The following is a 26,140-nucleotide window of genomic DNA, read 5'->3' as shown; positions in this document are numbered from 1 at the left end:
TTTCAAAGATAATTTGTCAAATCCAAATGACTTCACAGATCTTCATTATAAAGGTTTTAAACACTGTGAATCATAAACAATTAATGAACATGCACCTGTGGAACGTCGTTAAGACACTAACAGCTTACAGACGGTAGGCAATTAAGGTCACAGTTATGAAAACTTATGAAGACAGGACTACAGGGAGACGGGACAGACAGCTGATCGTTTCCGCAGTGGCAGACCATGTGTAACAACAGCTGCACAGGATCGGTACATCCGAACATCACACCTGCGGGACAGGTACAGGATGGCAACAACTGCCCGAGTCTCAGCCTCCAGTATTTATGCTGCAGTAGTTTATGTGTCGGGGGGCTGGGGTCAGTTTGTTATATCTGGAGTACTTCTCCTGCCCTATTCGGTGTCCTGTGTGAATCTAAGTGTGCGTTCTCTAATTCTCTCCTTCTCTCTTTCTTTCTCTCTCTCGGAGGACCTGAGCCCTAGGACCATGCCACAGGACTACCTGACATGATGACTCCTTGCTGTCCCCAGTCCACCTGGCCATGCTGCTGCTCCAGTTTCAACTTCCACCTGACTGTGCTGCTGCTCCAGTTTCAACTGTTCTGCCTTATTATTATTCGACCATGCTGGTCATTTATGAACATTTGAACATCTTGGCCATGTTCTGTTATAATCTCCACCCGGCACAGCCAGAAGAGGACTGGCCACCCCACATAGCCTGGTTCCTCTCTAGGTTTCTTCCTAGGTATTGGCCTTTCTAGGGAGTTTTTCCTAGCCACCGTGCTTCTACACCTGCATTGCTTGCTGTTTGGGGTTTTAGGCTGGGTTTCTGTACAGCACTTTGAGATATCAGCTGATGTACGAAGGGCTATATAAATAAATTTGATTTGATTTGAGTTACACCAGGAATGTACAATCCCTCCATCAGTACTCAGACTGTCCGCAATAGGCTGAGAGAGGCTGGACTAAGGGCTTGTAGGCCTGTTATAAGGCAGGTCCTCACCAGACATCACCGTCAAAAACGTCACATATGGGCACAAACCCACCATCGCTGGACCAGACAGGACTGGCAAAAAGTGCTCTTCACTGATGAGTTGCGGTTTTGTCTCACCAGGGGTGATGGTCAGATTCACGTTTATCATCGAAGGAAGGAGTGTTATACCGAGGCCTGTACTCTGGAGCGGGATCGATTTGGAGATGGAGGGTCCGTCATGGTCTGGGGCGGGGTGTCACAGCATCATCGGACTGAGCTTGTTGTCATTGCAGGCAATCTCAATGCTGTGCGTAACAGGGAAGACATCCTCCTCCCTCATGTGGTACCCTTCCTGCAGGCTCATCCTGGCATGACCCTCCAGCATGACAATGCCACCAGCCATACTGCTTGTTCTGTGCATGATTTCCTGCAAGACAGGAATGTCAGTGTTCTGCCATGGCCAGCGTAGAGCCCAGGTCTCAATCCCATTGAGCATGTCTGGGACCTGTTGGATCGGAGGGTGAGGGCTAGGGCCATTCCACCCCAAAATGTCTGGGAACTTGCAGGTGCCTTGGTGGAAGAGTGGGGTAACATCTCCCTGCAAGAACTGGCAAATCTGGTGTAGTCCACAAGGAGGAGATGCACTGCAGTACTTCATGCAGCTGGCGGCCACACCAGATACTGACCGTTACTTTTGATTTTCATTTGACCCCCCTTTGTTCAGGGACACATTATTCAATTTGTCTAAGGAACTTGTTCAGATTGTGTCAGTTGTTGAATCTTATGGTCATACAAATATTTACACATGTTAAGTTTGCTGAAAATAAACGCAGTTGACAGTGAGGACGTTTCTTTTTTTTCTGAGTTTACATACATTACTTCTTACCCATAAGATCGGCAGTTTGGGGCAAGGTATTAGGGCTAAACGAAGCATAGTTTACAAATGTATCCAAGTGTTGTTTCTCTCTCGTTCTATATTTCCATCTTGGGTAACCAGTGTCATATCTTGGGTAACCAGTGTCCGCTAGGGACTTGTATTACGTTTCTATTCAATAACCTATACCGTATGTATATATGTGTATCTTATGTTATCACTTAGCTTATTAGTGAATAAATAACCAAATCAATTTGTGTGGTACGGAATGATCAGTGAGACCCGGGTTTGTGCGGATTGACGGAGTCTACGATCTTCAGAATGAGACTGATATGAGGAAATTATTAACTGATGAGTGGTATTATATCTATATATTCTTGATTTAATTCGGGAAATGGTCAATCATGAAACAAACTTTTCCCATGGTGCCCCAAATTCCTAATGAGTTAATTGTTACATGATTCATTTCATCGAGTAATAAACATAGTAGGTAATTATTCGATGAATAGCAGTCATCACATGAATGATAATGGACTGTCATGACGTGACTGTTTTAAAATTTGTGAAGTCGATGGAGGTTTGTTTGGTGTTATATCGAAACTCCATTACTTTAAATTTAGTGGAGACAATGGAGGGTGTTAAGTGTTATATTCACACTCAATCACTTCGAAAAAAGTGGAGGTGGAGTGTGGCTAGCACTGAAGTGTGTTTCCATAGGAGGCGGCCCAATTTCATTATAAAAGGGAGAAGTAGAATGATGGATATTCATTCTTCTTCTTCTTTTGGATGTTGTGGGCGGTGGAGGCGGGTGAGGCGGACCTGTGGGAGAGCAGGCTCATTGTGGTGGTTGGAGTGGAGTTAACTGTCAAACGTGGTGTCCATGTTTGGTACCGTTCTGTTTGTTCCGGCCAATGCAGTGGGCCCATCGTCTTATGGCTCCTTTCACCGGCCTCCACTGCTGGTGAGTATTCTTTGGCAGTTTTACTTAAAATGCTGGGGAGCTAGTTACGCATGTCTGTCTTTACTTTTTGAGGGAAAATGTACTTGATACGATTGTGATAGGTAACTAGAGCTTTTATTCAATTCAGAGATTAATTCTGTGTCAACTACCTGCTTTGGACATAAAACCAAATACAAATAATAATATTTGTCTTATTGTTCAGTAGGTTCAAAAGCCTTCCATAGGCATAGACTGTCAGTGTCCTCTCATTAGGCTCATGTTATGGTGATTTTGGACTACTCTGACAAATGTATTTTTGACTGAAAGCTCATCACATCTTACCTAATATTGCAGATCATTTTTCTTCATGTTGATATTAGTGGGCAATGGGCATGTAGCTGAAGTGTCTCAGTGTAGGAGTGCCGATCTTGGATCAGTTTTGCCTTTTAGATAACAAGGAATAACATTGTGGGGGTCCTGATCCTAGATCAGCACTCCAACTCCGAGTAGCTTGATCTATACAGCCCATAGACTATGATATGACTTGACACTAGTGAACAATGGACAGTGTACCAGCAGCACCAGACATTATTGTTACGCTTTCAAGCATTGTAGTGATTTTTCTAGGGAAACAGTTCTGGTATTTGAGAAGGCTATTTGATGTATTGAGTAGAACAACTACCAGTCAACAGAAAAAGCTTTCTTAATTGGTTTATGTGTCAATGCCATTTCTTATGATAATACGTATTGTTAAATTACACTTTGAACATGGAAATATACGGAACAAAAATAAATGCAATATGCAACAACTTAAAAGATTTGACTGAGTTACAAATCATATGAAGAAATCAGTCAATTGAAATGCATTAGGCCCTAATCTATGGATTTCACATGACTGATATGCATCTGTTGGTCACAGATACTTAAAAAAAAAAAAGCTTTCCAATGGGCCTTAGGATTTTGTCGGGGTATTTCTGTCCATTCAAACTGCCATCAACAAAATGCAATTGTGTTAGATGTCCATAGCTTAAGCCTGCCCATACCATAACTTCCCCGCCACCACAGGGCACTCTGTTCACAACGTTAACATCAGCAAACGGCTTGCCCACATGATGCCATACACGTGGTCTGCGGTTGTGAGGCCAGTTCGACGTATTGCCAAATGATCCAAAATGACGTTAGAGGCGGCTAATGGTAGAGAAATTAACATTAAGTTCTCTGGCAAGAGCTCTGGTGGACATTCCTGCAGTCAGCATGCCAATTACATGCTCCCTCAAATCTTGAGACATCTGTGGCATTGTGTTGTGTGACAAAACTGCACATTTTAGAGCTGCCTTTTATTGTCCCCCAGCACAAGGTGCATCAGTGTAATGATCATGCTATTTAATCAGCTTCTTAATATGCCACACCTGTCAGGTGGATGGATTATCTTGGCAAAGGAGAAATGCTCACTTACAGGGATGTAAACAAATGTGTGCACAACATTTGAGAGAAATATTTTTTGTGTGCAGATGGAACATTTCTGGGATCTTTTATTTGGTCTCATGAAACATGGGGCCTACACTTTACATGTTGCTTTTATATTTTTGTTTAGTGTACAATCCAAGATTGATATTTTCTAGGCCCTAAAAAAAGAATGTTGGTCGAAATCTCCATTAGACAGACCGACAGAAGAAAGTGACGGTCATGAAGGCCCAAATGCACCATCTCTGATTAAAAAGTATTCTCCATCAACTTGGCAACTGACAAGCGGGTGGATCACAGCTGAGTCTGGTTGTCACGTGGTTGCCATGTCACCCAGTCATGCGACAGACATAACAGAGACATGCCAATCAATGAACACCGATTTAGCACACCTCCTGAATCCTAACCCTCCTGTGTCCAAAATGGCAGCTTATTCCCTATATAGTGCAAGTGCACAAATTTTGACTTGGGGCACAAACAGCTCTGGTAAAAAGTAGTACATTATAAAGGGAATAGGGTGCAATTTGGGATACACACAGACAGGATCCAATCAATTATTAAGGTTGAAAAAATCCACCCGCCTTGCTGGATTGTTTCTCAGGGCACTCTTCTCTTCTCCATCCAACTATTCAGTTTTCTCCTAAGCCCTACACTCCTATTTTTTCACTCCTCCCCCATCTCCTCTGCAAAGGCAAAGGGATACTGGAAATTACAGAGCACACCACAAACAAGGGACGAGGGAGGGCAGTCGGCGGTTTGTGTGACTGTGTGTATTAACCGGTCAAAACTGCCAACTCGGCAGAATGGCTGAGGTCACAGGGGACTGTCTGCTAGAGGAATTACTATGTGGTCTGGGGCCAATACAACCTGTGGTGTTGACAGTTTGACAAATGTAATGGTATATACCCATTAACTCTCAAACACTGATGCCCACCTCCTTGGACGTTAACTAGAATAAATCCCTTGTAGAGACAACACATTGATTTGTTAGACGAGTGGATGCTGGTGTCACTTTAAATTGGAGGATGGGCTGATTGCAATTCCTGGAATGGAATGGTATCCACATTAATTTCATTCCCGCCTTCAATGAGCCTGTTCTCCAATTTCTCCCTCAACTAGCTTCCAGTGTGTTATACAAGGCATACTGCCTAATAAAAAAAAACATCCTAACGTCCATTTGTCCATTCTTTCGCTCACCTGGAAGTAGAAGCTCTCACACAGGGTGTCGTGGTAGATGTCCAGGTGGCCCTGTGGGGTGGCCTGGGTCCCCTCGGCTGGGGTCTGGCCCTCGGGGACGGGCACACTGAGGTGGCGAGCCTGGGCGAACGACTGGAGGTAGTGGGCTGCCACCGTCCAGAACTGCAGGTCCGACTCGTCCCCAAACAGCCTGCATTGGGACACAACCATGCCAGTGTTCATTAGGCACGAAACGAAATAAAACGGAAACAGGAAAGGATTACCTGTGAGTGTCCATTAAGGAACCCCTTGATTTGTTTTACATTGCATTTTTTCTTTTTTTGCTAGGGTGTGCCGAAACAGGGATGCACTACCAGGGGCTCCGATAAGAAACGCTCGTTTTTGTTTGCACAACGTCCTGGTACAGTGTGTCCTAATGAAGACCCTGATTGCACTTGGTTTTGAAACGTTCGTTGTGATAGCAAAAATGGATCAACCACTAATGACCGCACCAGTTCTGCATGAAACCATCCCCACATCAATTCGTCGTTCTACTCCATCTTTCTGCTAAATGCTTTTTAAAAATGTTCACAGTGCAATATCTAACCGTTGCTAGGCTACCCCCCTAGCAAAGGGGTACACGAACATCAAACCACTATTGTAAAGTTTAATGTGAGTGCAAGAACCTTAATGTGCATTTGTCTTCTGAAAAGGAGAGTCCTTGGGGATTCTCGGGCTTGGTGGGTTTAGAACAGTCAAAATGGGTTAAAAACATGAATCATAGTTCAGAGCAGATTGCTTCTGCAGGTTTATGTAAGCTTGAGGGTGTAAAGTTAAGTTTAGACAAAGCTAGATCTCCTGACTTAGCACTAATGGTTGGAGCTCAATGTGACATTCCAATTTCCCTGCCATCCTATTTGAGCCAATATGACACCAATGTCGTCGGCTATTAATTTAAACAAGGATATACCTGATGATATCAGGCCATATACATTAAAGCTGTGTCACGACAGGCCCTTGGGGGGAGGATCATAGGCGCCACCTCTTTCCAGTTTTATGATGGTCATAAAAACCTGCAGGAAACCTCCCCCCCCCACTCTCAGAAATGGAAGTTAAATCCCCTTGTTACCACAAAGAGAGACAATGCAGTACGGTAACATCAAAAGGTTGAATAATTAAACAGTATTTCTGTATTCCAAACATTTGAAATGGTCTGTGTGTATTTAAAGAACAATCCTGTCGAATGTGTTAATAATTTATGATGTAGCTAAAGACGGTATGGGTATAATTGTCAGTGATCAGATCCACATTCAAATGTGGGGATATGTATATGATTAAATATGAAACTATATGTGAGAATATATAATGTGGTATATAATGTGGCCTTCTAAATGAGAGAATTGTTTTTCATATGAAGTTTTAACCAAGTCAGTGGCCACGCCCCCATGAGCACAGACATTGCATCGGCGTCATGGAACGCCCCCATTTCTCAGGCCCAGAAACTAGAAAATGCATATAATTCTCCGATTAGGATAGAAAACACTCTAAAGTTTCCAAAACTGTCAAAATATTGTCTGTGAGTATAACAGAACTGATATTGCAGGCGAAAACCTGAGGAAAATCCAACAAGGAAGTGCTGATTTTCCTGAAAGCTCTCTGTTCCATTGGATGCCTTGCCTCCATTTAAAGGGATATTAACCAGATTCCTTTTCCCATGGCTTCCTCAAGCTGTGAACAGTCTTTAGACATAGTTTCAGGCTTTCATTTTGAAAAATTAGCAAGAAAGAATCCATCGCGTCAGTTGATGGCTGGGTGCCAGCAGAGTTTTTCATGCGCAACAGCCATTTTCTCTCTCTCGCCTATGGAAGAAGCTACATTCCGGTTGACATATTATCGATTATATATTGTAAAAAAAAACAGAGGATTGATTATAAAAAACATTTGACATCTTTCTAAGCACTTTACGGATACTATTTGGAATTTATGTCTGCAAACATAACACGCCAAACAAACGGAGGTATTTTGGATAGAAAAATAATCTTTATGGAACAAAAGGAACATTTATTGTGTAACTGGGAGTCTCGTGTGTGCAAACATCCGAAGATCATCAAAGGTAAGCGATTTAATTTATTGCTTTTCTGACTTTCGTGACCAATCTCTACTTGGCTGCTAGCTGTTTGTAATATTTTGTCTACTGAGAGAGATGTTCTTACATAAACGCTTGTTATGCTTTCGCCGAAAAGCTTTATTGAAATCTGACATGCCAAGTGGATTAACAACAAGCTAAGCTGTGTTTTGCTATATTGCACTTGTAATTTTATGTAAATTAAATATCTTTAGTCATTTAATTTGAATTTGGCGCTCTGCAATTGAGCGTATGTTGATGAAAATGATCCCTCTAACGGGATGGGTGCGTCAAGAACTTAAGGCGGGTTTTGGAGATTTTCTGTACTCACAAATACAGTCAATATGGAGTGACACAGTGCGGGGCTTAAAGACACACAGAGCCTACAATAGTTACCTGCGTTCGAACCATCAAAGAACCGCCTCTGAAATATGTGATATTTGGCTTCTAAACGAGTTGGCCAAATTGGGGATTGGTGTCAGTATGTATCAGTTTGGTGTCAGTATGATATCTTATTGACTTGATGGCTGACTTATTGTCCATTACCAATACATTTAAACAGTGATGAAACAACACCAAACGGACATGCTGAAATCAACACTGAAAGTGTTGGCAAATGGCATCACCGTAGTCTCTAGGCCGTGCCTAGAGGAGATGCCCTACTTGACCGTAGCTCCCTCGGTCTGAACGCAGCGACCACGCTAATTGTAGGCCTGAAATGAAGCCTGACTACTAGTGATTTAATGATGCTTTGGACATATCTCTGCCTCTGGGTCACAGAGACACACCATTTTCAATGGGCTCATCGGGGGGAGGTTGGGTGAACATCAACGTGAAAAGATTGAATGGTCCCCTTTACTTTACCATCAAATACAGCTGAAATCCAGAAATGTGCAGGCTTAAATCATCACAGAAAGGGAAACAAATGGCATCAGCCTAGTTTCTAGGCCATGTCGAGTTCAAGGAGATGCCCCACTTGACCGTAGCTCGCTCAGTCTGACCGTAGCGAGTGTGCAAAAAAGTAGGCCCAAAATGAAGCCTGCCCTACATTTGAGGTGCTTTTTGGTGACAATGGCAGAACCATTAAGGCTAATTCAACCACAGGAACGTTCCCAAGGTCCTCCCGATCTGTGAAAGCCTAACCTTGACCATGTGGAATTAACACTTAACATATAAAACTGTCTTCAATGACAATCCATCAGGCCACTATGAGGATTACCTGTGTTGATTTTAAGCTTCCTGGAGCAACCAGAAGTGGTTAAATTGAACCTAAAAGTGCTTTGATTTCACAAACTACAGTTAGTGAAAAACACTGCATTCAACCCTCTGTAAATCAGTCAGTTCTTAACGTAAGGACTTGGGATTATGTAAGAGGATATGTGTTTACTTTCAGCTTCTGTGACAACCAGAAGCACCTTAAATTGGGGTCATAGAGGCTGTTTCGAAGTGTTATAAAGGTCACACACACCCACCCACCCAGGATGGAGTGACACAGTGTGGGGCTTACAAACACACAGAGCCTGCAATAGATACCTGCGTTTGAACCATCAAAGAACCGTCAGACCTAGAGCTCCGAAACTTTATAAACCTGTTCTAGAGCTTAATCTGGTAGTGCATGGTGAGTTATGTGGCTCTAGAAGGTTCCCAGACCGAGAAACAGCCTCGTCCATTTGCAATGTATTCAATTCATTTTTAACATCGCGAAAATGATGATATTTAGAAGAGACTGACCCTACACATTTCTGGCTGATAGCTCATTCATGGAGCCTTTAGCAACCCAGAAAACAAGTTAATTTTTAGCATTAATTAAGGTCATAGCTCGGCCTCCGAATGTGACCATTTTGGATTTGGGTCGCCTCAGTTTGGCATATACATAATGTCAGAACTGGACCCGCAGCTCGAATGTAACTATGTTTTTGCAGGTTTTTATATGGTTTTACAGAAGGCGATATGAATTGTGGGCCGGCTCTGAAATACGTGACAGTTAGCTTCTAAAAGAGTTGGAGAAAGTGAGTTTGGTGTTAGTATTATTGACTAATGGCTGACTTGATGGCAGTATAATATATTGGAATTGTACATTTTATGTTGCAAATGGACAGCGTACATTTCCAATGTTTTAAATGAGGGATTTACCATCACCAAATGGACAGGCTGAAATCAAGATCAACGAGTGATGGAGAGGAACCACTATCATTGCTCGGCCATCCCGAGTTCAACGAGCCAGTCAATTGGGCATTTCTGCAGTATATTAGTTGGTAAATTCCCATTGTAAAGCATTGTACGTGGACAGTGTACATTTCCAATCTATTTAATAAGGTATTTACCATCACCAAATGGACAGGCTGAAAACAACGAGCGATTGGACAGTGTCCATTACACATACACTATATTGTCAGTGTGAACATGCCCTTCTGCAAGTTGACAGTGTCTATTGCCAAAATACACTGCTCAAAAAAATAAAGGGAACACTAAAATAACACATCCTAGATCTGAATGAATGAAATATTCTTATTAAATACTTTTTTCTTTACATAGTTGAATGTGCTGACAACGAAATCACACAAAAATGATCAATGGAAATCAAATTTATCAACCCATGGAGGTCTGGATTTGGAGTCACACTCAAAATGAAAGTGGAAAACCACACTACATGCTGATCCAACTTTGATGTAATGTCCTTAAAACAAGTCAAAATGAGGCTCAGTAGTGTGTGTGGCCTCCACGTGCCTGTATGACCTCCCTACAACGCCTGGGCATGCTCCTGATGAGGTGGCGGATGGTCTCCTGAGGGATCTCCTCCCAGACCTGGACTAAAGCATCCGCCAACTCCTGGATAGTCTGTGGTGCGTTGGTGGATAGAGCGAGACATGATGTCCCAGATGTGCTCAATTGGATTCAGGTCTGGGGAACAGGCAGGCCAGTCCATAGCATCAATGCCTTCCTCTTGCAGGAACTGCTGACACACTCCAGCCACATGAGGTCTAGCATTGTCTGGCATTAGGAGGAACCCAGGGCCAACCGCACCAGCATATGGTCTCACAAGGGGTCTGAGGATCTCATCTCGGTACCTAATGGCAGTCAGGCTAATTCTGGCGAGCACATGGAGGGCTGTGCGGCCCCCCCCCCCCAAAGAAATGCCACCCCACACCATGATTGACCCACCGCCAAACCGGTCATGCTGGAGGATGTTGCAGGCAGCAGAACTTTCTCCACGGCGTCTCCAGACTCTGTCACGTGCTCAATGTGAACCTGCTTTCATCTGTGAAGAGCACAGGGCGCCAGTGGCGAATTTGCCAATCTTGGTGTTCTCTGGAAAATGCCAAACGTCCTACACGGTGTTGGGCTGTAAGCACAAACCCCACATGTGGACATCGGGCCCTCATACCACCCTCATGGAGTCTGTTGCAGACACATGCACTTTTGTGGCCTGCTGGAGGTCATTTTGCAGGGCTCTGGCAGTGCTCCTCCTTGCACAAAGGTGGAGGTAGCGGTCCTGCTGCTGGGTTGTTGCCCAACTACGGCCTCCTCCACGTCTCCTGATGTACTGGCCTGTCTTCTGGTAGCGCCTCCATGCTCTGGACACAACGCTGACAGACACAGCAAACCTTCTTGCCACAGCTCGCATTGATGTCCCATCCTGGATGAGCTGCACTACCTGAGCCACTTGTGTGGGTTGTAGACTCCGACTCATGCTACCACTAGAGTGAAAGCACCGCCAGCATTCAAAAGTGACCAAAACACCAGCCAGGAAGCATAGGAACTGAGAAGTGGTCTGTGGTCCCCACCTGCAGAACCACTCCTTTATTGGGGGTGTCTTGCTAATTGCCTATAATTTCCACCTGTTGTCGATTCCATTTGCACAACAGCATGCAAAATTTATTGTCAATCAGTGTTGCTTCCTAAGTGGACAGTTTGATTTCACAGAAGTGTGATTGATTTGGAGTTACATTGTGTTGTTTAAGTGTTCCCTTTATTTTTTTGAGCAGTGTATATTCATAAGGAATTCCCATTATGACATGGACATGCTGAATCAACACCAACGAGAAATTCTGACTTCCTATGATCAAATATGACACATATACCTTCTAGGTTGATTCAGGGCTTAACAGTGATATATTTATCATTTGGTCAGTATATATGCCATTGGGACATGGTTCACTGACTTTTGGGTTCAGAAGCCAACTTCCTATGATCATATATGGCAAATGGACAAACTCAATAAAATAAGACAAAAGTATGTCCATATGGTTACTACATACGTATAATTGACAACCCCCGTATAATTTAGATTTTGACATTTTCAACCTTGAGACCTGAATTTATGACCATTTCCCATATGAAATCCTATGGTGAGCGAGCTCACCCCCTATGGGATTTTTGGTTTATGACACTTGGCATTTGCAATGTTCCGGTTGCAATATGGTCTTGATAAACTGCCGTCCATTAAGAGTGGTATTTGCGATCGTGTAGATGATTCGCCCAATGCCAATAAGATGACACTCATTTTTGTCAATTTCTTGGGGGTCTCCCTTACCGGTTTAACAGAACACAGAGGGTGTTCTTTATTGGAAGCCTCTCCAACATAATCCAAAGAATCAGGAATTCCCCATGGCAGCTGCTTAGGCACATTCATGTTTTCTATCTTTACTAATGTCATGCCACGGCCTTGAGTAAAGCCAATGTGTATGAATGCGGATGACTCAACACAAAAAAATGTCAGCTACTACAGCGAGTGAAATCCCTGCACACTTAAAGAGCTGCAGTTAGTTTCAGAATGGGTGGCAAAGGTTAAGCTATTCCTAAATATTTCAAATGACATTGTATTTAGGACAAATAATTCACGAAACATTTAACCTCAACTAAATATTGTAATAAATAACGTGGAAATTGAGCAAGTTGAAGTGACAGAACTGCTTAGAATAGCACTGGATTGTAAAATGTCATGGTTAAAATAAGTTGATACAACATTAGCTAAAATGGGCCAAGTCCGTCCATAATAAAGCACTGCTCTGCCTTTTTAAAAACTATATCAACACAGCAGGTACTACACATGCTCTAGTTTTGTCACAAAGAGGGACCTCGGAAAATAACAATTGGCTCAAAACAGGTTGGCACGGATAGCCCTTAAAACCTCTTGAAACTAGGTGGCACTATTTTTATGTTTGGAAAAATAACCTTCCCAAAGTAAATGGCCTATTTCTCAGGACCAGATGCTAGAATATGCATATAATTGACAGATTAGGATAGAAAACACTAAAGTTTCCAAAACTGTCAAAATATTGTCTGTGAGTATAACAGAACTGATATTGCAGGCAAAACCCTGAGGAAAATCCAATCAGGAAGTGCCTCTTATTTTGAAACCCTTCTGTTCCTATGCATGTCTATCCTCCATTTAAAGGGTTATCAACCAGATTCCTTTTCTTTGGCTTCCCTAAGGTGTCAGTCTTTAGACATAGTTTCAGGCTTTTATTTTGAAAAAATTAGCGTGAAAGATCACATTGCGTAAGTGGAAGGTGGGGGCTCTCAGAGTGAGTTTTTGCGTTACAGATTAAAGCGGCCATTGTTCCACCCGGTGTTATTGAAAAACCTACACACTCGGTTGATATATTATCGAATATATATTTTAAAAACAACCTGAGGAATGATTATAAAAATGTTTGACATGTTTCTGTGGACATTATGGAGACTATTTGGAATTTCTGTCTGCGTTGTCGTGACCGCTCTTTCCTGTGGATTTCTGAACATAACGCGACAAACAAACGGAGGTATTTTGGGTATGAAAATAATCTTTATGGAACAAAAGGAACATTTGTTGTGTAACTGGGTGGCCTTGTGAGTGAAAACATCCGAAGATCAAAGGTAAACGGTTAATTTGAGTGCTTTTCTGATTTTCGTGATCAAGCTTCCTGATGCTAAGTGTACATAATGCTATGCTAGGCTATCGATAAACTTACAAACGCTTGGATTGCTTTCACTGTAAAGCATAATTTCAAAATCTGAGATGACAGGTGGATTAACAAAAGACTAAGCTGTTTTGCAAAATTGCACTTGTGATTTCATGAATATTAATATTTTTTTAGTAATATTATTTGAATGTAGCATTATGCTATTCAGCTGTTGCTGACGAAAATGATCACGCGACAGGGATGGGTAGCGTCAAGAAGTTAAATGTACACGGAGCGCTAACATTAATAATATGCAGGTACAGTGAATTCAGAAATTAATAAAAACCCTATACTTTTTCCATATATTGTTACGTTACAGCCTTATTCTGAAATTGATTAAATAGTTTTTCCCTCAAACTACACACAATACCCCATAACGACAAACCAGAAACAGGTTTTTAGACATTTTTGCAAATGTATAAATAAAAAAACAAGAACATCACATTTACATAAGAATTTACACCCTTTACAAAGTACTTTATTGAAGCACCTTTGGCAGCGATTACAGCCTCGAATCTAATGGGTATGCCGCTACAAGCTTGACACACCTGTATTTTCTCCCATTCATTCAAGGATATTCAGAGACTTGTACCGAAGCCACTCCTGTGTTGTCCTGGCTGTATGCTTAGGGTCGTCATACTGGAGGACTGTACGACTGTCGTTGTACTGGAACCCAGTGTGAGGTCCTGAGTGCTCTGGAGCTGGTTTTCATCAAGGAACACTCTGTACTTTTCTCTGCTCATCTTTCCCTTGATCCCTGCTGCTGAAAAACCTCCCCACAGCATGATGCTGCAACCATCATGCTTCACCGTAGGGATGGTCCCAGGTTTCCTCCAGAAGTGACACTTGGCATTCAGGCCAAAGAGTTCAATCTTTGTTTCAACAGACCAAAGACTATTATTTCTCATGGTCAGAGTCATTTAGGTGCCTTTTGGCAAACTCCAAGTGGGCTGTCATGTGCCTTTTAGTGAGGAGAGGTTTCTGTCTGGCCACTCTAGGCCTGATTTGTGGAGTGCTGCAGAGATGGTTGTCCTTCTGGAAGGTTCTCCCATCTCCACAGAGGAACTCTGAAGCTCTGTCATTAGTCATTGGTTATTGGTCAACTCCCTGACCAAGGCCCTTGCTCAGTTTGGCTGGGTGGCCAGCTCTAGGAAGAGTCTTGGTGGTTCCAAACGTCTTCCATTTAAGAATAATGGAGGCCACCGTGTTGTTGGGGCCCTTCAATGCTGCAGACATTTTTTGGTACCCTTCCTCAGATCTGCGCCTCAACACAATCCTGTATCGGAGCTTCATTGACAATCCCTTCGACCTCATGATTTGGTTATGGCTCTGACATGCACTGTCAACTGTGGGACCTTGAAAATAGTGTTTGGTACTTATTTGAGCCAGTGTAACTGAGTCAGGTTTGTAGGCCTCCTTGCTCACACACGCTTTTTCAGTTCTGCCCACACATTTTCTATAGGATTGAGATCAGGGATTTGTGATGGCCACTCTAATACCTTGACTTTGATGTCCTTAAGCCATTTTGTCACAACTTTGGAAGTTTGCTTGGGGTCCATTTGATAGACGCACTTGTGATTTCATGAATAGGAATATTTTCTAGTAATATTTATGTCTGTTGCGTTAAGCAATTTTTTTTTAATATTTATTTTACTAGGCAAGTCAGTTAAGAACAAATTCTTATTTTCAATGACGGCCTAGGAACAGTGGGTTAACTGCCTGTTCAGGGGCAGAACGACAGAGCGACCTTGTCAGCTCAGGGATTCGAACTTGCAACCTTTCGGTTACTAGTCCAACGCTCTAACCACTAGGCTACCCTGCCGCCCCAGATGATGACAACGATCCCGGACACGGGATGGGTAGTTACAACAGTCAACTTAGTGCATGTAAAATTCTGACCCACTGGAATTGTGATAGAGTGAATTACAAGTGAAATGATCTGTGTGTAAACAATTGTTGGAAAATTATACTTGTGTCATGCACAAGGTAGATGTCCTCACCGACTTGCCAAAACTATAGTTTGTTAACAAGAAATTTGTGGGGTTGTGGTTGAAAAACTAGTTTTAATGACTCCAACCTAAGTGTATGTAAACTTCTGACTTCAACTGTATATATCCCACTTAAGACATTCCTCCTCTCCAATCCTTACATCTTATGGTTCTACAAGGAAAGAGTAGCAGGATACTAAACCATTATTACTCCCTTCAGGGGATCTGACCTCAACCCCTCCTTCACCTAATCCACAGATGTCCATCTGTCTCCCCTATATCAACACATTGCACTCCTCCAGTCCACCCACAACACATTCTAAAGCCATCCGTCTTTCTATAGAGAACCATTAACATCTGACATAAAACCCAGTCTCTTTCACTCCTAAATCAGCTGGGCTTGACAATCTGGACCCTCTATTTCTGAAACTATCTGCCACCATTGTCGCAACCCCTATTACCAGCCTGTTCAACCTCTCTTTCATCTCGTCTGAGATCCCCAAGGATTGGAAAGCTGCCGCAGTCATCCCCCTCTTCAAAGGGGGAGACACCCTGGACCCAAACTGTTACAGACCTATATCCATCCTGCCCTGCCTATCTAAGGTCTTCGAAAGCCAAGTCAACAAACAGGTCACTGACCATCTCGAATCCCACCGTACCTTCTCCGCTGTGCAATCTGGTTTCCGAGCCGGTCATGGGTGCACCTCAGCCACACTCAAGGTACTAAACGACATCATAACCGCCATCGATAAAAGACAGTACTGTGCAGCCGTCTTCATCGACCTTGCCAAGGCTTTCGACTCTGTCAATCACCATATTCTTATCGGCAGACTCAGTAGCCTCGGTTTTTCGGATGACTGCCTTGCCTGGTTCACCAATTACTTTGCAGACAGAGTTCAGTGTGTCAAATCGGAGGGCATGCTGTCCGGTCCTCTGGCAGTCTCTATGGGGGTGCCACAGGGTTCAATTCTCGGGCCGACTCTTTTCTCTGTGTATATCAATGATGTTGCTCTTGCTGCGGGCGATTCCCTGATCCACCTCTACGCAGACGACACCATTCTATATACTTTCGGCCCGTCTTTGGACACTGTGCTATCTAACCTCCAAACAAGCTTCAATGCCATACAACACTCCTTCCGTGGCCTCCAACTGCTCTTAAACGCTAGTAAAACCAAATGCATGCTTTTCAACCGGTCGCTGCCTGCACCTGCATGCCCGACTAGCATCACCACCCTGGATGGTTCCGACCTAGAATATGTGGACGTCTATAAGTACCTAGGTGTCTGGCTAGACTGCAAACTCTCCTTCCAGACTCATATCAAACATCTCCAATCGAAAATCAAATCAAGAGTCGGCTTTCTATTCCGCAACAAAGCCTCCTTCACTCAAGCCGCCAAGCTTACCCTAGTAAAACTGACTATCCTACCGATCCTCGACTTCGGCGATGTCATCTACAAAATGGCTTCCAACACTCTACTCAGCAAACTGGATGCAGTCTATCACAGTGCCATCCGTTTTGTCACTAAAGCACCTTATACTACCCACCACTGCGACTTGTATGCTCTAGTCGGCTGGCCCTCGCTACATATTCGTCGCCAGACCCACTGGCTCCAGGTCATCTACAAGTCTATGCTAGGTAAAGCTCCGCCTTATCTCAGCTCACTGGTCACGATGGCAACACCCATCCGTAGCACGCGCTCCAGCAGGTGTATCTCACTGATCATCCCTAAAGCCAACACCTCATTTGGCCGCCTTTCGTTCCAGTACTCTGCTGCCTGTGACTGGAACGAATTGCAAAAATCGCTGAAGTTGGAGACTTTTATCTCCCTCACCAACTTCAAACATCAGCTATCTGAGCAGCTAACCGATCGCTGCAGCTGTACATAGTCTATTGGTAAATAGCCCACCCTTTTCACCTACCTCATCCCCGTACTGTTTTTATTTATTTACTTTTCTGCTCTTCTGCACACCAATATCTCTACCTGTACATGACCATCTGATCTTTTATCACTCCAGTGTTAATCTGCAAAATTGTAATTATTTGCCTACCTCCTCATGCCTTTTGCACACATTGTATATAGACCCCCCCTTCGTTTTCTACTGTGTTATTGACTTGTTAATTGTTTACTCCATGTGTAACTCTTTGTTGTATGCTCACACTGCTATGCTTTATCTTGGCCAGGTCGCAGTTGCAAATGAGAACTTGTTCTCAACTAGCCTACCTGGTTAAATAAAGGTGAAATAAAAAATAAAATAAAAAATATTCTATGCTTCTTCTCTATCATTTATTTAATATCTCAATGTTCAAAATGTTGAATCTAACAATAGACCGGTGTGTGCCTTTCCAAATCTTGTCCAATCAATTGAATTTACCACAGGTGGACTCCAATCAAGTTGTATAAACATCTCAAGGATGATCAATAGGATGCACCTGAGCTCAAATTTCGATTCTCATAGCAAAGGGTCTGAATATTAATGTAAATTGGCTATTTGTTTATTTTTCTTGCTAAAATGTCTAAAAACCTGTGTTTGCCTTGTTATTATGGGATATTGTGTGTAGATTGATGTATTTAACCAATTTTAGTCAAGGGGTCTGAATACTTTTGAATGCACTGTATATCTTTCATGGCTCAAAGTGGAGGAGAAATTGACTTCATCCCTACTTGTTTTTGTTAGAAGTGTTGACATGCTGAATGCACAGAGGTGTCTGTTAACCTCTTTCAGCTAGGGGGCACAATTTTTATGTTTGGAAAAAATAACGTTGCCAATGTAAAAGGCCTATTTCTCAGGCCCATATGCTAGAATATGCATATAACTGACAGATTAGGATAGAAAACACTGGAAAGTTTCCAAAACTGTCAAAATATTGTCTGTGAGTATAACAGAACTGATATTGCAGGTGAAACCTGAGAAAAATAAAACCAGGAAGTGGCTTCTATTTTGAAAGCTCCATGTTCCATAGCCTGCCTTCGCTGCATTTAAAGGGATATCAACCAGATTCCTTTTCCTATCGCTTCCGCAAGGTGCCAACAGTCTTTAGACATAGTTTCAGGCTTTTATTTTGAAAAATAAGCAAAAAAGATAATATCGCGTCGGTGGATAGCTGGGTGTTCCCATGAGTTTTGCAAGCGCAACACAGTGGGGCAGCCATTGACTCTCCCTCTCCTACTGAAAAAGACACAGTCCCGGATGATATATTATCGATTATATATTTTAAAAACAACCTGAGTATTGATTATAAAAAACGTTTGACATGTTTCTGTGGACATTACGGATACTATTTGGAATTTTCGTCTGCATTGTCGTGACCGCTCGAGCCTGTGGATTTCTGAACATACCTCTGTTTGCTAAAGGAACATTTATTGTGTAACTGGGAGTCTCGTGAGTGAAAACATTCGAAGATCATCAAAGGTAAGCGATTAATTTGATTGCTTTTCTGATTTTCGTGACCAAGCTACTTTGATGCTAGGTGTTCATAATGTTTTGTCTAGTGATCGATAAACTTAAACGCTTGGATTGCTTTCGCTGTTAAGCATATTTTCAAAATCTGACACGACAGGTAGATTAACAAAATGCTAAGCTGTGTTGTGCTATATTGCACTTGTGATTTCATGAATATAAATATTTTTAGTAATATTATTTGAATGTGGCGCTATGCAATTCAGCGGTTGTTGATGACAATTATCCCGCTAACGGGAAAAGTAGTGTCAAGAAGTTAATGTGTTGTGAAAAGTGTTTAGAAATGTAATGTCATGTAATATTTTAAACGGTATACAACTGCCTTAATGTCACTGGACCCCAGCAAAAGTGGCATTGGCAGCAGCTAATGTGGATCCTTAATAAGAAAAATACACAGGTAAGCTAACAGTTACAGAAATCAGGAATGCAGACAGGCTCCATAGACCTCTATGTGTGTCAAATAAACACTAAAGTCAAGGTTGGTCACCTGTCTTTTCTAGTGTGTGGATTTTACTCTTGTTTTTGACTACTAATATAATTTCCCTTGTCATATCTCTGGATGCATAAGACTCACAGGTCAATGCCCAATTATAATAACCTGCAGAGGGACAAATAAAAAAAGTGCCAACTAAAGCTGACGGGTATTGGGTGAAGTTGCCCCTAAATGCTGGACTTGGGTCAGTTTTGAATTTCCCCAACTAATGGTTAAGGTTAGGATTAGGGGAAGGCATGCTGTTCCTAGATCTGTACCTAAACAAAACTTAACCTCAGAGCACAAGGAGGGGTGGGGTGTGTTTTGAGGGGACTGCAGGGCTACTTACAATGTCCATACTAGCCCACTACTTAGAATACAAGCTGTGTGGCCAATAAATTGCTTCATACTAAGTGGTATGATAGTGTGGATATGTTGACAGGAACAGGAGGATGGGAGAACAGGACAAGTTTTGTGCAGTGATGCCCGCGCCCTCCCTCACTCACCGAGACACCAGGAGGCAGCGTTGCAGCAGGTTGAGCTCGGGATCCAGCAAGACGCTTTTCATGTCACTGGGGAGCAAATCAAGGATCACGGAATCACATCACAACACAGAAACACGCAGACAGACACAGATTAGGCTTCTCAGGCTCTTAACTAACAGCAGGCACAGTCTGGCACACACACATGTGCATGCACACCAAGATACAATCACACACACATACACACAACTACGCAAGACATCTAGACAAAAAGAATACCAGGAAACCTGGCTTCCACTGCTGGAGCAATCTGGATATCTACATTTGCTTCTCACACAGACAATGTGAGTGCATGCGTGTGTGACAGACATGCTGAGAAATAGACCCTCATCACCAAATGTTGCTGTCACTTTATGTGTGAAAAAAACAAGGATGTCGTTATTTATGACAAATGATTTAAATAGTAGCATTGACATATGTGTGTGTGTATGAGCGAGCGCATGTGAGAGTTTGTTGAAGAGCGATCACTCACTTGGACATGGAGTTGAGCTGTTCCTGGATCAGGCCCTTAATCTCATGTTTTTCAGTGTAATCCCTACAGAGAAAGAGACAAGGCCCAGATTTACAACATGTCTCAGAATAGAAGTGCTGATCAAGGATCAGGTCCACATCTTATGATCTAAAAGGCAATACTTAGATCAACATTGTGTCTGGTCCCAGACCATTGAATTAGGAATTATAATACCAGAATATTAGAATAAGTAATTTAATAGGATCTCTATAAAATGTACAGTTCAAATAATGTGTATCATATTAAAATTGTCCTGGGGTCAGATTGATATAGCACCTCAAACCCGTACACCCAGAGTGAAAATGAAGTGAAATAATTATTGCTACTATGCATGTAACCATTTGGCTGTACTGTTTACACCTTCAGTAGAGACCCATCCACTGAGCAAGACTTAGCAAAATATTGATATATAAAATTAATATTGATGTGTGTGGTCGTAACATGATTTTGTGATATACCACAACAATATCATGTGACCGTATCAAGTATCTACCACATAAATATATGGCGCATTCATCTGTTTATGTACTGTACAAGCACACCACACTCAGGTATCAACTCAGGTTGCATGGCCTTAACTTATGTATGGAATACTATGTGATAAGTGCATGTGTAACATCATATAAAGTTTGCTAACGTTCTGGTGTGAAGGCATTTGGGCAGTGGTGTAAAGTACTTCAGTAAAAATACTTTAAAGTACTACTTAAGTATTTTTTGGCAGTATATGTACAGTTGTGGCCAAAAGTTTTGAGAATGACACAAATATGACTTTTCACAGTCTGCTGCCTCAGTTTGTAGGATGGCAATTTGCATATACTCCAGAATGTTATGAAGAGTGATCAGATGAATTGCAATTAATTGCAAAGTTCCTATTTGCCATGAAAATTAACTGAATCCCCCAAAAACATTCCCTGCATTTCAGCCCTGCCACAAAAGGACCAGCTGACATCATGTCAGTGATCCTCTCCTTAACACGTGTGAGTGTTGACGAGGACAAGGCTGGAGATCACTCTGTCATGATGATCGAGTTCGAATAATAAACTGGAAGCTTCAAAAGGAGGGTGGTGCTTGGAATCATTGTTCTTCCTACTTCAACCATGGTTACCTGCAAGGAAACATGTGCCATCATCATTGCTTTGCACAAAAAGGGCTTCGCAGGCAAGGATATTTCTGCCAGTAAGATTGCACCTAAATCAACCATTTATCAGATCATCATCAAGAACATCAAGGAGAGCGGTTCAATTGTTGTGAAGAAGGCTTCAGGGCGCCCAAGAAAGTCCAGCAAGCCCCAGGACCATCTCCTAAAGTTGATTCAGCTGCAGGATCAGGGCACCACCAGTACAGAGCTTGCTCAGGAATGGCAGCAGGCAGGTGTGAGTGTATCTGCACGCACAGTGAGGCGAATACTTTTGGAGGATGGCCTGGTGTCAAGAAGGGCAGCAAAGAAGCCACTTCTCTCCAGGAAAAACATCAAAGAGAGACTGATTTTCTGCAAAAGGTACAGGGATTGGACTGCTGAGGGGTAAAGTCATTTTCTCTGATGAACCCTTTCCGATTGTTTGGGGCATCCGGAAAAAAGCTTGTCCGGAGAAGATAAGGTGAGAGCTACCATCAGTCCTGTGTCATGCCAACAGTAAAGCATCCTGAGACCATTCATGTGTGGGGTTGCTTCTCAGCCAAAGGAGTGGGCTCACTCACAATTTCGTCTAAGAACACAGCCATGAATAAAGAATGGTACCAACACATCCTCCGAGACCGACTTCTCCCAACCATCCTGGAACAGTTTGGTGACGAACAATGCCTTTTCCAGCATGATGGAGCACCTTGCCATACGGCAAAAGTGATGACTAAGTGGCTCGGGGAGCAAAACATCTATGTCTATAACTCCAAGCATTGATTATGCAAGAATGGGCTGCCATCAGTGTGGCCCAGAATTAATTGACAGCATGCCAGGGCGTATAAAAATAAGGGTCAACACTGCAAATATTGACCCTTTGCATCAACTTCATGAAAATGTCAATAAAAGCCTTTGACACTTATGAAATGCTTGTAATTATACTTCAGTATTCCATAGTAACATCTGACAAAAATATCTAAAGACAGTGAAGCAGCAAACTTTGTGAAAATTAATATTTGTACATTAATACTGTACATTACTTTACTATTTATATTTTGGGCTATGATACATGGCCCCATTCACGATACATGGCCCCATTCATTCTTTCCTTTACACGGATCAGTCGTCCTGGTGGTTCTGGGATTGTTGCTCACCATTCTTGTGATCATTTTGGCCCCAGATCGAGGGAGATTATCAGTGGTCTTGTATGTCTTCCATTTCCTAATAATTGCTCCCACAGTTGATTTCTTCAAACCAAGCTGCTTACCTATTGCAGATTCAGTTTTCCCAGCCTGGTTGCAGGTCTACAATTTTGTTTGTGGTGTCCTTTGACAGCTCTTTGGTCTTGGCCATAGTGGAGTTTGGAGTGTGACTGTTTGAGGTTGTGGACAGGTGTCTTTTATACTGGTAACAAGTTCAAACAGGTGCCATTAATACAGGTAACGAGTGGAGGACAGAGGAGCCTCTTAAAGAAGAAGTTACATGTCTGTGAGAGCCAGAAATCTTGCTTGTTTGTAGGTGACCAAATACTTATTTTCCACCATAATTTGCAAATAAATTCATAAAAAATCCTACACTGTGATTTTCTGGATTTTTTAAAATCTCATTTAGTCTGTCATAGTTGAAGTGTACCTATGATGAAAATTACAGGCCTCTCTCATCTTTTAAAGTGGGAGAACTTGCACAATTGGTGGCTGACTAAATACTTTTTTGCCCCACTGTACCATTTTGTAGAGCGGACTCTACTTTTTACCAATGTAAAAAACTCAATTTCAAATGTTGCTACATAAGACCAATTTGAGCCGGTCAATTACATATGGAAATGGCGATTTTGGGATGTCAACAAGCCTCATACAAACGGAGCTGCTAATAGCCCAACTGTTATAATTTCCTAGACTGGCTGTATTAAATGAATATTATGATATTTTTTAAATATATTAATATAATTTAAAAAAACATCTTGACATAGGTGAGAAAGCCAAAGAGGGCATGCTGGCTTAGCAAGATACATAATCAGAACCCTGACAACTCAAAATAACCTTGGCGAGGTGAGCATTTAGCCGTCATACACGCCAATGTGTATGTCTGAACCTCCATGGTGACCCATGTACAGTTGAAGTCAGAAGTTTACATACAGATGCTGGACCACCCCTCCCTCTCGGTCGGAGCTGGGGGGGGGGGGGGGCAGATGGAAGAGAGAGGTAAAGGGGGTGGTGATTGAAGGAAAATATCTTGCAGCCCGCTGGCTCATAGTGCACACAAAACACCAGTCTCAATGTCAACAGTGAGGAGACTACTCCGGGATGCTGGCCTTCTAGGCAGAGTTCCTCTGTCCAGTGTCTGTGTTCTTTTGCCCATCTCAATCTTTTATTTTTATTGGCCAGTCTGAGATATGGCTTTATCATTGCAACTCTGCCTAAAAGGCCAGAATCCTGGAGTTGCCTCTTCACTGTTGATGTTGAGAGTAGTGTTTTGCGGGTACTATTTAAAGAAGCTGTCATTTGAGGACTTGAGGTGTCTGTTTCTCAAACTAAACACTCCAATGTACTTATCCACTTGCTCAGTTGTGCACCGGGGCCTCCCACTACTCTTTATATTCTGGTTAGAGTCAGTTTGCGCTGTTCTGTGAAGGGAGTAGTACACAGCATTGTACGAGATCTTCAGTTTCTTGGCAATTTCTCTCATGGAATAACCTTCATTTCTCAGCACAAGAATAGACTAACAAGTTTCAGAATAAAGTTATTTGTTTCTGGCCATTTTGAGCCTGTAATCGAACCCACAAATGCTGATGCTCCAGATACTCAACTAGTCTAAAGGCGGCTAGTTTTATTGCTTCTTTAATCATAACAACAGTTTTCCGCTGTGCTAAAATAACTGCAAAAGGGGTGATCAATGATCAATTAGCCATTTAAAATGATAAACTTGGATTAGTTAACACAAGTTGCCATTGGAACACAGGAGTGATGGTTGCTGATAATGGGCATCCGTACGCTTATGTAGATATTCAATAAAATTGTGCCGTTTCCAGCTACAAAAGTCATTGACAACATTAACAATGTCTACACTGTATTTCTGATCAATTTGATGTTATTTTAATGGACACATTTTTTTGCTATTCTAAGTGACCCCAAACGTTTGAAAGGTAGTGTACGTGTTCATGAGAGACCTTCCCATAGAGGGGTCATAATAGTCCGTAGGCCAGACCGTTCGGACGCTACAGACGTTTCTGTGAGAAGATCGACTTTCAGGTTGTGTCAGGGTCTGACAAACACCGCTGTAGCTCTGCCACCTTGTACCGCAGATGTGGAAGGCCATTATCGTCGGATGCTCAAACAGACAGATTTATATGGGGATTTTGTTATTACGCTAAATAGACTCAAGAGGGTTAATGTGGGACCCATTTAGAGCTGATACGTACACTTGTGTGATGTCCATGGTGAATGTGCCAGACCAGGGCTGCAGCAGGAGGAAGGCCTTCAGGGTGAGGGCAGCACGGGGGAGCAGCAGGTATGGACACCACACAGGATCTGAGGGGGTTAGAGGTCAAGGTTTACAGGTCAAAAGAGCATTAGGAAGTTGGGGCAATTGCTTGTGTCAGATAACTACCCTTAATACTGTAAATGTTCAGTGTTCATCGCTCAACTATTTATATCAGTAGTTTGAACTACAATTTGACAATAAACAATGAAATACGGTAACTAATTAATTACTCCACTGTTCTCAGAGACTGTGGCAGGCTGCATCCTGATTCTACTATGGATCTGCACACTATGGATTTAACAATGCTGAAAAGTCCCTTTAGCCGATTATTTCACCAATCCAATGATCAGAAATTCATGACTGGACTTCGGGAGAAGGGTGGAGAATCCGGGCGCAGCTCTACTTCCACTAAGCCTATATGCCCTTTCTCTTCGCTTCCCTCTCTCTCCCATCTCTCACCGGTCAGGTCTTGTTCATCCATCCTGTAGCTGGCAGACTTCATAGCCATCTCCAGCACACGGATGCAGCCGTCCTCAGAGGCTAACACCACCTTGTCAGAGGTGCACCAGTCGATGTCCAGGATACGATAGTTCACGTTCCGACCAATCCGCAGGCTGCTTACCATGTTCACCTACAGGGATCAGAGATCAGGGGGAGGAGCATGGATACACAACAGAAGCTCTGATTGGTCAGGGAAAGGTGCATTGTTATATGATTGGTTTAGAAATTATGTGCTCCAATTGATTTGAGGTTGGATGTTAATTGGATAATATTTAGGATTAGATTGACAGATGATAGGAAATAAAACGTTTACATAGTTCTCAAACCAACCTGTCAAACTGTCAAAATGAAACTTAAAATTGTCCATACAGATGTCTGTGTTTGAGTGTATGAGCGTGCGTGCGTGCGAGTAGGAGTCTGAGACAGCAGTCAAGAGAGCACTGGTGCGTTTGAGATCTCTCCTATATTTTCCACTTTTCTTCATCCTTTCTCTCGCTCCCGCCCACGCCATCTGTTGCCTGCCGCTGGGCGCAAAAGCGTCTCCGTGTTTGTGTTCTTTTGCCCATCTTAAAT

At 42.6% G+C, this 26,140-nt stretch overlaps 1 protein-coding gene across 1 annotated transcript in view; it reads right to left on the bottom strand.

Annotated features, from left to right (window-relative positions):
- The window catches only part of wdr11 (WD repeat domain 11), a 141,471-nt gene that overhangs the window by 21,495 nt on the left and 93,836 nt on the right, over positions 1–26,140 (bottom strand). The window contains exons 19-23 of the mRNA XM_020481331.2: positions 25,526–25,697; positions 25,005–25,113; positions 20,431–20,493; positions 19,923–19,988; positions 5,449–5,638 (exon numbers count right to left, since the gene is read on the bottom strand). Of these exons, the coding sequence (XP_020336920.2) occupies positions 5,449–5,638; positions 19,923–19,988; positions 20,431–20,493; positions 25,005–25,113; positions 25,526–25,697 (600 nt within the window). The remainder of the gene's footprint in view (positions 1–5,448; positions 5,639–19,922; positions 19,989–20,430; positions 20,494–25,004; positions 25,114–25,525; positions 25,698–26,140) is intronic.

This window comes from Oncorhynchus kisutch, linkage group LG4, assembly GCF_002021735.2.
Source record: "Oncorhynchus kisutch isolate 150728-3 linkage group LG4, Okis_V2, whole genome shotgun sequence".
Classification (NCBI taxonomy): domain Eukaryota; kingdom Metazoa; phylum Chordata; class Actinopteri; order Salmoniformes; family Salmonidae; genus Oncorhynchus; species Oncorhynchus kisutch.
Note: the sequence above shows the minus strand (reverse complement) of the source record. Positions and strands in the feature narration are given on the sequence as shown.